Source organism: Varroa jacobsoni, unplaced genomic scaffold (genome assembly GCF_002532875.2).
Source record: "Varroa jacobsoni isolate VJ856 unplaced genomic scaffold, vjacob_1.0 contig00726, whole genome shotgun sequence".
In the NCBI taxonomy this organism is placed as follows: Eukaryota; Metazoa; Arthropoda; class Arachnida; order Mesostigmata; family Varroidae; genus Varroa; species Varroa jacobsoni.
The window spans coordinates 104635-122787 of NW_019214515.1; the positions used below are offsets into that span (position 1 = coordinate 104635).

Consider the following 18153-nt stretch of genomic DNA (forward strand, 5'->3'; position numbering starts at 1 on the left):
TACTATACATGCAGGGAATCGAAGACACAGTCCTTCGCACGTTAGCGGCATATACAGTGGTCACTCAAGCCACAAGAAGCCTTTCGTAAATGTAGAAATGTCGTGTTCCTTTATTGATCAGAGCGTTATACCTTGCACCGCTCAATTGCGAAAATGATGCTTCTAAAAAGCATGAGGAACGCCTTAGACCCCGCGATACGATTGGGTTCAGTGTATGCGCACGGGGATATGCCCTTGTGTAAGAAATCAGTTCGTCTAGTAAGGCGGAACACCTAAGCGGGATAATACCGGCATGATGATCCGGTACTACAGTCTCTGAGCTGATTCGGAACAAAGCTTCAGACGGAAATGGTGAACTGAAAGGTAGTGGTTTCGGCGGAAACAAGCCCAGCTGTCCGGGTTGAGTTTCACAGAGGACTTACTTACGTAAAATAGATTCAGCTCTGGTAGCGCTAATCAAATGTAAACTGTAATAATCAAAAGCTTTAAAAAACATATATGTAATATCTATAAGACTGCTCATTAGTATATCTTAGTGCCAGTAAAACTACTCAGTATAAGCTCTATGCCGAAACATCTATATAGTCGAGAAAAGCGGGTTTTGCTACATCTATTTTCAACCACCCTTTGCCTTTGAAGCAATATAACGACCACTGTGTCTTTGTTTCCAAAGAACGTGCATACAACCTGTACCGTGCCTGGTAACCTGTACTGATTCGTCGCAGCAGAACTGGCTTTATTATTGATGAGTGTACATTTGCTCAAATACAGCTTTTTCGGCGAAATCCCCATATGAGCCAACTCATCTCTTCCAGCTGAGCAGTAAAAATTCTCCAACACATTTAACGTCCTTGTTAGTTTTTTGAGGATGACCTGCCTGTTCTGCAAAAGCACTTTGCTTTGTTCACGCTTTAATTCATATTCCCGATTTCAGGTCACCTATAGCAACGGTCGTTATTAAGGTTTTTCCATGTTTTGCCTAACCATTTGCCTGCTTGGTGTTGCCTCACTGCCTGGTCCCCGAAGACCTTCTGTAGCGTTAGTACTATTTATGAGCATTTGACTTTGTTGTTGACATACGACCTCATTCAGCCCTCTGATACCTGTTTCAGTGAAGTAACTTATCTACGTAATAACGTGATTTTTTGCCAAGGCTGATATCTAAAGGTAGTCAAAGTTGCTGTACTATACGTATTCGCAGTTTCATTTTTATGATATTGAATTTTACGTTAGCATTTGATTAAGCATAAAGACAACTTGTGTTAATTACATATCTTAAAATGAAGCTACATTAGACAGCAGATTATCTTACTTTTTTCAAAACAAATTTTTAAAAATTCATAATATCTTTGTCAGCTAGTTCAAGTACTATTATCAGAAATAATATTATGTTTAAAAAATGCCCCACTGAACTGACAAGAAGCTCTCCTGCGGTTTGTTTACTAATAGCAATCAATCTATTTTATAAATGAGATAATTGACGTACCCTTTGGGCTTTAAGAATGTTATCGAATGTGAGATGTACAATTGCATTCTCTATTCCCTTATCACTTGTTTTTGTACACTCTCAAATTGCTCCGCTTTGAATCGCCGTCCAGTTATATGGGTTACCGCAGCGTGAATCAGGCTGCCATCGTTAATTAACCTGAAATGTTCTATTGTAATAGTTAAGAAAGTAAAAGAAACATTGGCCCAGTTGACTGAATGTCTCCAGCCATCGTAATGACTGTACGTGTCCGTGTTCGTTCTATATCCTTGAGTTTTACGACCCAGTCGAAGACGTTTCGTTCTGCAGCGCGCTTTACTTCAATTTTCTCGGCAACGTTTCTTCCAAAATTGTGTCGGGATGTTCCGTAATTAATACGATTATGCCAATTTCTGACTGAGAATTGCAGCGACAAGTGAATGCTTGACAAAGTTGAAAGAGGTAATACGATGGCAGACAAATTTTCAAAAAAATTTGTAACCACGCAAAACCGCACTGGAGAAAAGGTTGAAGATGTTGTTCAAAGGAGGTGTCTTAGACGCAGAAGGTTTATGCTGACACAAGTTCACGGTTTTGGTTGGAAAAAGCTTTCGCCATGAAATTTTTGGGTTGGAACAAAGGTGGGTAGGATCGACAACCCACAGTGGAACCGAAATTGGCAAACATGCTGTGTTAAGTTGGATAAAGCACATTGAGAGTACTGTTGAACACTGCATAGCACTCCATATTGGTACACGAGTATGCAATACAGGCTGCTGATTATATATTCTTCGTTTGTTTAGTTTCTACTGCGCATCTTATTATTTATAAAAAACATTCATTTCTCGTTCATTGCAACACAATATATAAACATGTAAATCCAGATGTTCTTTAGTTAAAACCGAAACTGTCGTATATCCAGCTAGCTTGATTCTACGACGGTTGCAGACCACAAATCAAAAATGACTGCATACGGTAAGCTGCATTATCCATACAAATTTTCAGAGCTAGAAGGCAGAATTAAAGCCGAAAATCAGTCTAAATAGGAGAAACTAATGTATCAAAGTTAAGATGAATATGTCAATAGTAGAACTTCCACAATCAAACGTAGCTAGATTATTATGGGTGTTTGTCCTTCTCATAGCATTCGGGCTGCAGAACATCTGTGTTCTACCGAGGAAAATGCCATATCATCTCATCATGGTGCCATGGTAACCTCTCGTACACCATTTTGCCTGAAACTCGTTGATTTTCCTTTATTGTAGATCATACTCATAACACAATTATTGTTTGACTCGATTAATATCGCTAGCTTGAAGTAATATATAACATTTTTGTTTACAAAAATGATGTACAATTATGGCTCTATAGTCTTGGTTACGATGTGTTATATGCACCGCAGATAGTTTTTCACGGTTTCAGCTTCAAACCTTACTCTTACAGAACCTCGTACTCAGCAATATGAGGTGTTTAAAAATAGTGTTTGTTATTACTGAGCCTTTCGCAAATAAAGCTACATTGACAGTGATGATACTTGTAAAAATTTCTATTTCTTTGTGGATCATTTTAAATGAATCTCCCTCGCAGCGCCATAACAAGCCCGCACAACCGAGCTTTCTGTTGTCCTGAACCTCCTGTTGTCATGGAAATGTATGAAGCAGCCGCGACCGCTCACCTCCCGCACGCGTCGCAACTGCGTGCGCACACACGTGTTATAGCGCAAATCTGTCCGGAATATAGTATGCCGTCAGATTGCGGATAGTATTCTCTGTACTTGGGTTATCTTAATAACAGTTAAGAGATTCTACGGCCTCGAATACCTGCGCCGGTGCAAACTTATTTACGCCGCGTACGTGGAGAGTATTTTGCTTGAGTAAGACCCCGCCCACTTTCCGCAGTTTACTGATTACGGTGCTGACCGATGGCTTGCTAATGGGTGCGCCGAAAAGTCGGCATCGTTGTAGATTTTCGTGGTGATTGACCTGATGGGATGACCATTGGTTCAACCCTAACGGTTCCCACACAATGCGGTGGTAACAGTTCGCTCTGGACGCTTCCACCAGATAGTGCCATGCTTGTCCGGCGTGTAATCTCGCACCATCCGGACTAAATATAGAAAACTACTCTAGAAGCAGTAAGCAAAATAAGGGGCTGCCGTCTTTCGAATGTTAAGAACATACTAAATCCGATTTTTATTTTCGCTCTTTTTCAAAACTCGCTTGTACTCCCTATTCCATCACATGGGCTTCCTCTCATTTAACACTGCCAGGGGCAATTCATAATCAGCTAGCTATCCAGACAACTCTAACGGGATTTCAACCCCACTGCCAGTCGTCCTAACGTCGCCATCAAAATGAAACGCGCTGGCCAAGCTTTGTCGTCATAGGCTCACAGGAACCAACCCTTTACAGCCACCCATATCGCACTCGTGTAGCAATTGTTATGTACGTATTTGTATTCTAATAATTTCACTTATCAACAGCTGAAGGGAATCAATTATTGAAGGAGGTCGTCGAGTGAGCTCTCCATTGTGGACCAAGGGTTGAAAGTTTCAAATTTTACCGTAAATAACCATTTGGACCCAATGAGTATAACGCATTTCACGATAAATGTTTCGCAGAAGATCACATCAAAAATACATACGATATATTTCATTTTCGAGCACGCATTTCATGCGAACAGAGGATTTGTATTTTTTTTGATCGATGGCGGAGATAATACACCTCCATAACGATACTGTTTTTGTTGAATCGAACGTCAACGTACACATTATTCAGCTATGTATCGTTTATCAGAATATTAACTAATGTCTTGAGGGGTGTTTATCCGTTGATGGCACTGAAAGCCATATATATATATATATATATATGTATATGTATATATATATATATATTGCCCCCAAATCAGATAATGGTTTTACCTGTTTAAAGGTTAACAAGCCATTCTTATCAGATACGTAGACGCGCCGTGCTTGCCTACCTTAAGTTCAATATCGATGCTGTTAGTAGCATCGATTTCCAGATACACACGATCGGTGTGATGTATCAAGCGACCATAGATTTTCTGACACTGTGTTCAACTACGTAGAATAGCTGAATCAATCCTTAAGCTAACTTTAAGCGTACTGTAAGACCTAGCTATATCGCGCTTGCTTATACAGTAAGAGAAAATAGCCTTTTTCAAGTTATAGATGTTTAGGGTTTATGATATATACAGCGACTAACTTACGTTATGGGGCACATGTCACTGATACTGCACTAGACAATCACGGTCACGTTTTCACAAATGTATAAACGATGGATAGGCAGTATTAACGCTAGCGCGCACCGAAGTGAGTTTAAACCGATCGGATTGACAAAAAAAAAATGCCGAAGTAACAATGAACAACCATTTTTGCATAATAACAAAATATTGTTATCTTGCTCAGTATATCTGTGCAATCGTAAATTCCGTCAGCTGGTCGCTCTCGTATAGACCATGTAAGGAACGTTATCGTAATGACAACACGCAAATAGACAACCATTTCCCGACCTAGTATCTCGAGTTCTAATTATCATACACCTATCAACTATCTCAGTAAGGAAGCAAACGGTTCCATCTTCTTTCTCGAGCTTCCTTGCAGACACGAGCGCACTGGCCCACACCCACATGGGTGCCCAAATAAGGTTCATGCATTTATTTCAAGTATTTCTTTCGGTACTGTCACGTAATTTCTACCTAACTGTCTCGTTTCTTTTAGTCTACCTAAATTATGAGAAAATAGAGTCGACGTTTGGCGGCAGAACTTTCGGGTAAACTTAACAGCCATTTTCTCAGGCCTGTCAGTATGACACAGGATGACACAAGGATAGCTCCAGAAATACTATAACCATCCGGGATTTCTGCAAAAAAAATCAGCTGCCAGATGAAAACGAGGATGATATCGACCGTAGAGCGGACAACAGATACCGGGCCGGCCTGCTCATTTTGAAGGGCGTGTGTTAAGCACAACTGCAATATAAGAAGCAGCAAATTAAGACCATTTACATTTGACGATTCTAAACATATCCGTCCTTGAGGAAACAAGCAAAGAAACAGAGTTAAAAATGATCGTGCGCGCACAGAAATTGCTCATTAACAAAGCGGTCGATCGGTGCAGGTCTATCAATTCAGTCCTCTTAGAATATATGAAATTGCTTAAATTATGCATCGTGTTGATCTAGCAGGCATAGGCGTAAGTCATGTATTTCTACATAGATAAAGAAGGGTACATTCATGAGAGAAGGAAATGACTCACTTGACCAATAAAACTGAATATGCAGAGGATTCCTATTAAGAGCTGATCCATCGGAGAGCGCGGTGGGGTGAAGGTACCGAACAGCAAAGTTATCGTCAATGTTTCAAGAATTGCCACCCATCCGAAGTTTAGCATAATCACAAAGTGATCAATGTCACGTAACTTTCTAAGCAGAACATACACTGCCGCCGAAAAAAATGTCGATAAAAGCGCACTTGCAATTCCATAAAAACGCTGTAATTCATTTTCGGTGGCATCGGCAACTTTTAACGGTGAATTGAGCGTTGTTGCAACGGGTAACGTATAGTTTAAGGAACGATTAGTACTCGAAGTTATAGCCGTAGAATCGCCTTCCGTGCGATCACTTGATGGTACTGAGGACAGGAAAGGAGGTAGTACCGTTTCGAGTTGCGTAAGGTCAACAATATCTGAGGTGTTGTTGAAGGGCGATCCAAAAAACAGCGAAAGTTTTGTAATAAGAGCGATACCAAATAATGTGGCAAACGTTGACATCCAATGAAACAAGGTACAAGCTTCGTTAAGAAAAATTTTCGCCATAACACCAACGAAGACCGGTACTGAGAAGATGATGACTGAAGCATCTGCTAACGGCAGATAATGTAGAGCACAGAATCGCAGAAAAAGCGAAGTGCTGCCAGCAAGACCGCGGAAAATTAACAGGGAACGTACGTCTGGTGAGCCAAACAATGGCTGCTGACGATAAAGCACAAACGGAAGCGTACATACAAAGATGCCGATGAAGCGAAGGCACGCTAATTGTCCGGGATGCATGTAATCAAGTTTTTTCACAATAACAGAGCACAATGAGAAGAACATGGATGATGCCGATGCGTACAAAAGGCCTTCATAAAGTCCTGATGGCTTGCTCGATAAAGTGCTTCGAAAAATGTTCGAAACAACTACGAAATTTGGCCCGGAAAAGTTAACAGGAGAGCTTGATGGCATCTGAAAGAGTCGAATCAGAGTAGACAATTATTGGTGACGGATCAGTTGAGTTGTGCACGATCAGCACCGTCAGTACTCAGTCAACCTTACTTTTTTAGTATTATTACTTATCTACAAATTAATGATACTGGTGCAAGCATAACTAAGATCTTCTAGGTACTTAGAGTGGCTACTCTTCGACCGAACCATTATATATAGAGCACAAGACACGATTGTGGTACTTTAAACTGTAGTAGCCTAATAGTCAGGGGTGTATTTATGTCAGTCATTGACCTGTTGGTTGGAACATGACTTATAGTGGAAAAGAACCAGTGCTCGTATGTGCCAAGTTAAAACTTTCTTCGAGAAATATATGATGTACTTTGAAGCCTTTCGAACCGCTGAAACACGCTGGGCTCATTTAGAACACGTCGACAGAGTTAGACATAACTCTTGACGACGATTCGAACGAAGCGAAATTAAGTAATTCGACATTTAAAATAAGGACACACTGAAAAAGGACTCCAAACGAAGAAAAAAGACCTCACTAAAGATAGTCCTGTGGAGCTACTGAAGATTTCACAAGTACTTTGTCCATTGAGAATTGTATCTAGAATTAGATTGCTGATTAAAGTGTACGTGACCCATAGAAACGAAGCTATCGTTAGTGGTTTACAAACATATCATCACCAATGTAGTTGCGAGTCCCAGCAATTTATGTCAGATATATTGTAGAACAAACTGCCTACTGTAATTATTATGATACGGTCAAGCACTCCAGAGAAAAAAACACTTCGCGGGTCACTATCGCGGTCCGGGCTGGCCGCGGAGCGACCGCATGCGTACGAGAAAATTATAATTAAAGCATTTTTTATAATTAAAGCATAATTTTTTAATCTACTAATCAGCCGAAACGTTACATTATGGTAACATGCTTTATTCATACGTTGCAAGCCATTGTCGTCTTTTAATGAAATGGGTACCGCGGAATACTACGCAAATAGGAGCCGCCAAAAATGTTTGTCAACTCGGCTTTCGTAAACCACCTGAAATCTTATAGAAAGTTTTTACGTTTACGATACAGCTTTCGAATGAATGGTTTCAAAGTGTGCTGAAGTTGAGCGAAATTCGATTGCATAGTCCTATACGATGGCGGCAAACTCGACTGCTCCGATGTATTACCCCTAGCCGCACCCTCAGACCATAGGACAGACAAAACTAAGTTTTGGCCTTGAACCTACTTTTTGAATAGATATGACTAATTGAAGCTCACCTTGTGACCGTCGAAGCCTACGGCATCTGGCGAAAAAATTTAGCCAATGATCGAAGGGGCACTGCTAGCGGCGGGTGACCCCAAAACCGCGTATATTAGCAAACAACTTAGATCTCTCGTAACCGGAGGTAATAGTGTTGTTAATAAAAACGCTGAGATGTCATCATATCAAATTGTCACTTGAAGTTAACGGGATTCTCAGAGACGTATAGATTTCGCACCAGATAACGTATTTGATCAACAGTAAATGTTGCCGATTTAGTCTGATAAGAACAGCGTGTAATCGTGACATTGTTGGATGTTTCAGGGGCTTAGAACGCTGTAAAGCGCGCCGCGAGAAAATCGTACATTTGCATTTAGTTTCAACAGAAGCTTCTTCGATTCATTCATTTCTATCTGACGCGATGCAAGCTAATGCAATGGAGTGAGGGTCGACTAGTCTATAAACATTGGCAACAAAGAAGTTCCGTAGGAGAGTGTTATAGCCCATCGTATCTGTTTTAGAATTAGCCAAAATCATTACCGAAATGTCTCAATGTATTACAATATGCTCTTCAAATGCAAAATGCTCTTACTGCCATACGACGACACACTGCGTGCACGTTTACGTATAGTAACACAAAGAAACATCCAGAACAACAATATAACAGAGTTAGTGAAAGGCAAACCAATCTAGTTTTTGGAACCTGCAATGAAATTAAACAGCTTAAAGTGAGCTGAGCGGTACCCGGTTGACACAGATTTGTAAGATGTCCAGAAACATCTGGCCTGAGACAGCAGTGTGCATAGCTCCTGTCCAGTTGGGATGGGAAGAACTTTAAATTGTCAAAATTCGTCGGGCAAACAGAGCAATTGCAACATAGTCTAAATATAGCAGTGTAGCTGTAGAGCTTTTTAACACGACTAGTTAGAAAACAGCTTAAGTAAATTAAGCTTTACAGCCTCGGAAGTTCGCAGGAAACTGCTCGAATGGAAAAACGGATTCCCAACGGTTACTTAGATCGAGGAATGTTAATTAATTAGCGTTAAGTAATAAGTACCCCGGCGCGTAAAACTTGCACATGGGCTCGACGGTGCTGTGAATCGTTTAAATTTTACAAAATTGAGAAAAATCAGTACTTGTAACGTGTATGAAGGCGTGCGTTGGTTTCTATAGGGATGTAGGGGACAGAAGTGCTAAAGTACAAGTACTAAAAATAGGATGAATGATCTTAATTTGTAACACTAAGAACAAGAAGCGTCCATTTTCCGTGAACGATTTGTTAGTTTACGTCAAACGTCAAAATAAATTGTTGTCGACAAAGAAATATGCATAAAATTAATGCGAATAGATGCACATTGAACATTATGTATAAAAACTGCTAAACGCAGGAATAAATTTTTACGTATGCTTGTGCTATATACTAAATAGATGTACAAACGGCATCAGTTTTCAACTTGTCATCTTCAAGTCATCAACTTATACTTTCAGTTTCTTTTTTTACAATGAACGACGAAATAAGGTTAGTTGCCCTGGAGTTCTACCCACAGAAAATCCAATAGCATGAGAATTAAGTGGACCGCACGATGCCTACGCCCCACATCTGTGGGCACCTTACCTTCGTACGAAGTCGTGCGTGGCTTTAATGCGAACTGCCAATCCGTACATTGCCCGTAATCCCTAATCCTTAAAAGCTGTGGTGGATTTCCCCTTTCTTCATAAAAGCTGACAAATAAAATCGAGCTTTTTTGCAGTAGTAGTCGCCGATCATTACCGCACCAATAAAGGTGGATTACTGGCAAAGCTTGCTTCTACCGGTTTTTGTTTTTTCCCAAGTTTACAATACCTTAACTATTTACATTGTTATTATTACGATTTGGCATCATATGTACAAGTAAGTGTGCTTTCAAGAAAGATGTAGTGAATTCTCTTACGGAGTGATCGGGTTCATTTGCTACATTACCAATTGTATGTTTCGCTTAGGCATACCGTAGAAAACGAGTGCGGATTGATGTTGAGTAACGAGAGATACAGCACACTAATAGAATGAACACAAAGCAAATCAATATCTCGCCCTGCATGAAATCGTATCGTACTCTACATAGAAAGACCTAGTGATACTGGCAAGTGGCTGAAAACGTCGGACGATGTATGCATCGAATTTTTGATTTTTGAAAAAAAATCAGTGTGTTTTTATTATTATCGTTTCTTGCCGATAAAAGAGATCTATCTAGAGAGGGTTCGAGATCTTTTATGGCTAGCATAGACATTCACTTGTGTTGAAAATTCCCAGCGAAGCGGAAAGGGCTTGTAAAATTAACTAGATATCTCATTAGTATGTTATGCTTGCGTTTCATTTGAATCGACAAAAAAAACAAAAACTAAGCTCTTCCAAAGTGTATAATCCTATGTACAAAATAAGAAAGATGGGAAATCGCGTGGAATTTTATGAGCCAATAACATTGACACAATTCTTCGATTGTCCAAAGATATAAAATGACATTCGCTATAGTGGGACTACTATCGGAACACCAAGAACTTCAAAGTGTATGATTCCAAAAATTGACTTTTATATAAGAAACTTCATTCCGCGTGAAGTGCGAAATCTTACGTGGATCTATGCCTCTTACACGCTCGTCGATAGATAGATAGATTCGTAGGACAATGGTATTATGGCTTTGCACCTGAAAATTTCAAGATTTTTTCCCATTTTAAGGAATGGAGGAGGTTGCAAGTGAAGGTTTCGTCCTTTGCGTGTCAAAGCTTTCTACGAGGCCTGGCACAGGTAGCGCATTTCATTGCATAGATACTATTAGGAGTGAAAATTAGCTCCTATTTATTTAGCGGCCTTGCCATAGTTTGCTCAAACCATCGGATGATTGTTCAAATGCCATCAGTATGCAAGGAAACCAAACTCTACTAACACGGTTTTATTAAGTAAACACAATTAATTTTGGAACCTCTTCTTTATACAATTGTGGACATTTAATCTTTCTATATACAGCATGCTAAAAAGCTTACTGCAGTACATTCAATACGCAACTACCTAAAGTACTTAAAAAGGAACACTGTTCTCCTATTTATTACGTAAGAGACTAGAATGTGTCGTTAATTTGTAGAAGTCCGCAGGAAAAGCTGTTGACTTAAGACTTTTTGCTCGGTCTACATGCATTTTGACTTTGCAGTGATTTAACTTAAATGGCCCTAGCCGTTTGCTTAACTGTTGCTAAATAGAAACAAGGTAAATTTCATTGCATACCCAACAAAAGCGGGCTTAGTAATTTTTAGATGTTCTGTACGTATATTGTGTCGTGACGAACGTGGCAAATAAGTCAAACCAGACCGCATGTAATGAAATCGGTATTCAAATAGAACTTCATTACAACAAGTTTAACATATAAGGCATAACTTATGAGCTACTTTTTAGCTCTAGTTCTGAAAACATGTTTAAGAATGACAATCCATGTCTGCGCCGTTACCGCCTAAAGTTAATGTTTACGGAGCACGTGAAACTTTGTGCCAGGACGTTGCTCATCGTTTCGACGTTGTTGCGAAATTAGTCTATTGTAGAGTTCAAGGCCTCGTCGCACAAATAATCGATACCTGTTAGCGGAAGTACAGCTCCCTCACTCTGAACTCCACTCACGTCTGGTCTTTAGTAATCTATTGACAGGCCCGATAACAGCGTTGGTATATATATATATATATATATATAAAAGTATCATATAGGCATCTGATGCATTATAAGGCGTTTAGTCAAGTTAATATAAAGACTTGAATAGAGATTGGTTTGAGCGACGCGTCGTGCGCCACGCCTACCTTCACGACCGAAACTGGGGATTATCATTGCGACAACGTTAACGAGATACGAGGTATTACTACAGATCATTTTTTTTCTGCCTGCACCTAGGTTCAAACTTAAACCACCACATGTTGAACAGGTTACCCACTGCATTTCCACGACGGCAGTCGTATCGGAATAGATAGATAAAGCCGGCCAAAGTCGAAATCCAACGAATTCCGCTCATAGATTATATTTCATACAATATTCGAGCCGGGAGTTTACAAACGACACTGTTGCAGTGTCGTTTGAAAGGAGTAAATGAAAAATAAATAAATGGTAACACCACATCAAGGAGGTTTGCCTCCCCGCTATTTACTGATGAAACTTACAAGTGTGCGGGTGTCGTCGTCATCATCATCGTCAGGCAACTTGAGGGCAAATTTGTCGCGGATTCTTTTAATGAACCCTTTACCTACCACATTATGTGTGTCACTATTTATCTCTAGGATTCGCATTTTGTCTTGCTTTTTACGAAAGGATCAGTATTGCTACAAAAGGGCCACCTGAAAGTAACAAGACATATTAATCGCACATTTAACGGAACACTGAACCTAGCTTTCAACAAGAAATCAAGAACGCTTATCTAGAATTTAGTTGTATAACTTGTTGAGATAAAAAGCTGAAAAACAACATAGAGACTAAAGGAATATTTCCAGTAACGCTAAGAGTTTAGGTCATCATCGAAATGTGGCACTCTTAACCTGAAAATGAGCTTTTGGCAGGAATTTAAAGAACATTTGTACGACACCTACGAACCTAAATCGGCCAACGATCTTTCAGATTTTACTATAATCGACTGAAGTTTATCTGCGTGCTACAAATTACTGAATCATTCTTGTCAATAAGTTCCCGTTTGCTTATTGATGTGAAATGCAATTTATTTGTGTTATAAAAACATTTCGACAATAGTTTGGAAGCCTCTCAAGCAGTCTCTAAGGTTATTGATCGCAAGGACTAATATGTACAACCCTTGAACTCTCCTCCTCTTAAATGAATTGGGGTAACTTCCGTTTGCTAATGTGCCTGCACTCGCAAGAACACGTAGTTAAATCGACTGCCAAAAACCGATTAAACACATTTTAACTCAGAAGTTCACTACGTTCAGTTTTTTTTTGTCTCAATAAAACATGAATTAATAGCTATTTCTCGATGAGCGATACGCAGAAATTCCATAAATTTTTACCATACATACAGGTATCTGCTGAGAGATCGTAAGACAAAAAGTGGGTCTCTCCATTAACGACAACTAGCGGACGGTATAGGCACGGTGACAAAGGAAAGTTACCTTGCCAGCCAGCGTTTTGTCAAGTGTCGTACGTAAAAAATGAGACTCTGTGTAATAATCTGCAAATGCTAAAAAAGTTCCTTCAAACGAACGACTTCGATGCGCTTGTTGGTTTGTACCTGCTTGAATCGTCTATAATCGTAACCCTTGTTAATTCTGTAGGTAATAATACTTGGTTCATATCATATAATAAAAAAGGTAATAAATAATCATTTGGTTGGACAAGCCACTACACCGCTTATTCAACTAAATGTCTATAAGCATATTATAAACGTATTATACACCAGTTTGTTGCATACGTATCACTATAAAACATTAGACTATAGTGCCATATAGTAAATTCTAGTATAATAGCTTCTGTTTCTTATCTCTTGTCCGATAACGATTGGAAGCAATAGCTTCGATCGCATCCTTTACGAGAAGGGCCATCCATTTATGAGTTAGCTTTTGATTTAGCGAGCTCTGACACCCATTTGCTACGACAAAGCGAGTTTGCCGAGTCACAAAGTTGCAAATTCTTTTGTAGAGGGTAACGTGAGCAGTCGAAGGTGTAGCACGGAGGCTGCGAAAACCTCCGTCGTTCTCAGAATAGAGTTAATAGAAAAAAAAAGTTCCATTTGTATATTGTCAGCCAGATGGAACAGGCCGTGGTAAATAGGCCGAGGAGCTATGGAAAATTATGTGTAAGGATTTAGATACGAAAATGAAAAGTGTGCCTCTCCAGGCGGCATGTGAGAAACGATAGCCTAAGCCACCTATGCTGCTTTGTAAACAGTCAGCTACTTAGATCTAGTAAATTTATTTCGGCTGCGTTTGGCAACTGGGCATAGAACAGTTCCGCGGTAGTTACGCGGTAGCTCGTCGAGAGAACCCGAGACAGTGGGTAGTATTTCAGAAGAATCAGAGAACCTTGCCAGAATAAAATCATTAGATGGCTAGAGGCAGTCGTTTACCTTTAAATCAAATAACGCCTTTCCACTTTTCCGCCTTATCAAAAAGAACAGCTCCCGTATACTACTACACTCCCGTGTAGCTACTGCTACAGCTGCCACACTATAAATACACCAGATGAATTTGCTCACGCGTGTTTGCAGCAAAATCATAGGACGGGAAATAAGGTAATTTTTTTTTTGTCACGTATCATGTAAAGAATTGTCGAAAGCGGAATGAAAAACAAATCCCTGAAAAAAAAACCATGTAGTGGAAAAAATTGCGTCCGATTCAACAATTTGTGAAGTACTCGGACGTACACTATATTTCATCTATGGAATATGATATTATAACGATGATTATTGTGATTTATAATGACTCACCGTGTTATTCTATAGGCCCCGCATTCAGCTCGACGATGCTCTAGTCCGTATGATCGAGCCTTTAATCGATTCCGCTAATTCTAAATTTTTTCGCATATAACATTTGCTGATCTTCTACTCTTAATAGGAAGTTCGTTTGTTCCGTACGCTTTAGCAGTTTCTCCGTATGGAAACTGGGCAGCACCAACTTACTCTATGTTCACTCTCTATCTCTAGTGAAATGATATCGATCGCCTTTTGTTCGCTAACCAGTTTACGCTTACGCCTTCCTTGCGCCTAGCTAGTATATCCAATAGTCGATGGATAGTTAAGTTCACTTCCACTATATCTAGTTTTGACGACACATGTCTTGTCGATTATGAGTGGGGTAGATACATTACCAAAAAAAAAAACCAGAAACGCCCAATTTTCCGCTGTCCCCGTCTTCCGACTATAACACAAGGTTAATAGCGGCTCCAATTAGACGGTCATCGACGGATTCGAAGTTTGACGAACTGGTTCGTCAACTTCAGTCACCTTAGCCAGTCGCCTGTCTAGCTGCCTCCATTCTGCCGTAGGTCTGGTCGGTTAAGCGGCCTAGATAACGAGCAGCTTGGTTTCAGTACAGCCAATGGCGAACGAAGGTCGCCGACGCTGTCCAAACGGCTCAGCTTGCGCTTATCCGTGAAGGAGCATTTCTCTATTTACTCTCGTATAGTAGTTAAGGGCAGGAACTGTTGTTGTGTTGCCGTTGTTGGCCTCAATACAGATGCTGCTTATCGTTGCTGCCGTTGTTCTATTCCTTGTTGTGATAGCTGTCGACAGTAGACGAAAACGACGGTCAGATAAACGCAGAGAAACAGACATGGACTGAGCAGGTAGGAAATGGAAGCCACAATGAGAGCTAAACACCTCAGACGGATCTAGTCAGACCGCGATAGTCGGTGTCGTTAGGTCTCCGATTCCACTTCTGATCGACGTCAGGTCGGCTTCAATAGAGAGCGTTCTGCGCTTGTCAGTAGTGGTGCCGACTTCTAGTCGCATCGCTTGTTTCTGTCTATAGCCAGTCTCTCTCTGTAGATCAAGTATCGGGTCTGAATGGTTTCGGACGGGAAAGGTGTCGAGGTAAGCATGCGCTCGTTCGCTGGCCCACGCGTTCGCCGAACCCGCCGCCGCTCCTGCTTTCGTGCTCGTCGTCTCGTTTAATCAGCTGGTACGACAGCAATAGCAGTCACCGAACGCTTTAGCGAAACACGATCAGAACGGAAGAACGTGATAACTACGGAACATATATGTGGACAAACGACAAGGCCGAGAGTAAAAAAAGAGTTACAGGGAGAGGCGTATGATGGTCGAATCCGGCAGAAGCAACAATAGCCGCGGCCTGGCAGCATCAGAAAACACGACGACCAAGTCGAGAGGACGAATTGATAAGGCCATGGCAGTCATTGATGGCGGTATTAGAAAAATAATTAAGTAACACAAGAAAAAAAAGAGGAGGAGGGGGTGTTATTCGGTGGCTTTCGTCTACGTAGTCGCTGCCAGCCTACCCATCAACGCTTAGCCACTACGCTCAGTGACCGCCGCTAATTGTAGATATGGTCAGTTGCGGTCCATCGGCCTATGATGTTAGCTGATACACTTTGACTGTGTACAGATGGTGATTCGTAGCCTCAGCGGTATCGACTTACTGAATTGATCCAGAGAAAACAATGGATAGGAAATGAGCTGGATAATATTGGCAGTCACCGACTTTTAACGCCTGGTCCGTCAATAGACTTGTTATATAAATACGGCAGCACACTTGGTTACTTAACTAGCAGCTATTGGTAACCCGTTGAAAACTAATAGATAAATATAAAGACTGGAAACTTGTGTGTAATTTATAGCATGAGTGTATATTGTTGTGAATCATTTACTGTAGTACAGAAAACTTCAAAGACGTCTAATTCGAATATGCTATGCTCCTGTGATTCCCACACAAACGCTAAAAACTGTCTGATTCATAATAAAGCACAACATTATGATTTGGTGTTCCGCAGTTTTTTTTTGTGTGTTTTTCTCTACAAAAAAATAACTATGTCCAATTGTTGCTGTATATTTCTGCAAAGTTTTTCCATAATTGATACATGTATAGTTTGTGTAAACCCTGCTATGATTCTACTGAAACGGAGCTATCTGCTCGGTTATTTATCGGGCGCTTTGTTGGGTAGAAAGAAATAGCTGCCTACCAGGTTTTTGACACCATTTTAATAAGCGCATCTGTTCCGAGCGCGATAAAGCGAGTCTTTGTCATACAGCATATTCAGACCTACTTAAAGTTAAATATATCTATATAATATACTTGCAGCAGGTAAGCTGGCACGGCTAAACTGAGACAAAGGGTTTGGCGTTTAGTTCCGACGAAATCGAGTATAATATAGAAAAATGAGAGTTTTTTCAATGTAAAAAACGCTCACACACAACGTTAGTTGAGTAGTTAACCAACCATTATCCGTGGAAAAATCGCTTTACAAAATCCGTATCCTGCTTCTTATCGGTCGTATGATCTGATCGTTTCAGGCAATCTCCCATCGACGCGATGGCTAATGATGGTGTGAGGAATGGTGCATGTAATAGCTGAGATCAAATGAATTTTTCTACGAGTTTTCAATGCGGCCAATGAAGGGCAAACGACATCTCAGCGTTGACGTCAAACCGAGGGGCCTGCCTCCTCTACGAAATACACGAACTTGAAGAATACAAGTATCTATGTGAACGTCTGTCTTTGCCGTTTGAATTTAAAGCTTTAACAAGTGCAATGGTTATTCTCATTCGTATTTTTCGAAATGTTAATCCCAAAACTATGAGAGACCATTTGAAGTTGGATTTTTTGCCGAAAAATTTTTCAATAGAGAATCAAAGTATGACGTCGTCTTGTGTAATTTCAACTAACTGTTGGAACCTATAGTCTCAATCTATGCATTTCATTGTATGATGACTCGGAGAGTAGGGCCTTAGTTCGATTCCGCTTAATTTAAGGCTTCGTGAAGCTCACCTCTCTCCTCGAGCATTTCTTTATTTGAAACAACTTGGTGGTACCTGGACCAATAGAATATCCTATCGTGGGAAGCACTCACTTTGTATCTAGCTTAACGTTATGAAATTATTCTGTTTTTTTGCTTATGAACCCCCCAACGGTACTTCAATGCTAACAATAGAGGGTGTTTTGAAAAATGTATACGTTGTTTACTGACGACTGAACGGTTCTTGCTCTTCAGCTTGTAGGGGCTCAAAAGCAGATTGTAAGTAATCAGAAATAATGAGTGAACCAAAATTAATCTTTGAACAACAAGCATTTATTCTAAAACAATATCAGAATAATGATGATGTAGCTGAAGTGAAAAGTAGTATCGTAGGGATTTTCAGACAGGGCCACCTTACAATAAAGCGACTGATGCTTGGGAGGATACGAAACGAACGCACGGAACTTTTCGAGGGAAGTTCCTTGGAGCTACCCTCAGATTAGCTGGCAGAATTTCGTTTACTGGGAAATTGTGAATCCTGACACACCTGACGCGGACCTGACAATATGCATTCTCTAAGAGTTTCAGTATGATCTTGCATTTTGAACAAAACGGTATTTCGCCTATTGTTTTTTTTGACATAGGAATAGCTGGTGTGACGAATTTACTATAGGAGTCTGTTATAGCACGCGTTTGAAAAGTTCTTGAATCTTATTTTCACCACAATGTGGCGCTCGCACCCATACGACAAATACTCAGTTGTTGTTTGCAGAGGCACATATGCTGAG

At 40.3% G+C, this 18153-nt stretch overlaps 1 protein-coding gene across 1 annotated transcript; it reads right to left on the reverse strand.

Moving 5' to 3' along the window:
• Positions 1-3549: 3549 nt before the first annotated feature.
• LOC111271520 (solute carrier family 35 member G1) lies at positions 3550-15315 on the reverse strand. The gene is made up of 4 exons (XM_022852368.2): positions 14382-15315; positions 12113-12286; positions 5742-6707; positions 3550-5455 (listed from the first exon to the last, which is right to left on the reverse strand). Exons 2-4 carry the CDS (start codon positions 12236-12238, stop codon positions 5210-5212), a joined length of 1338 nt encoding a protein of 445 aa, XP_022708103.1. The 5' UTR covers positions 12239-12286; positions 14382-15315; the 3' UTR covers positions 3550-5209.
• Between the last annotated feature and the right edge of the window lie 2838 nt (positions 15316-18153).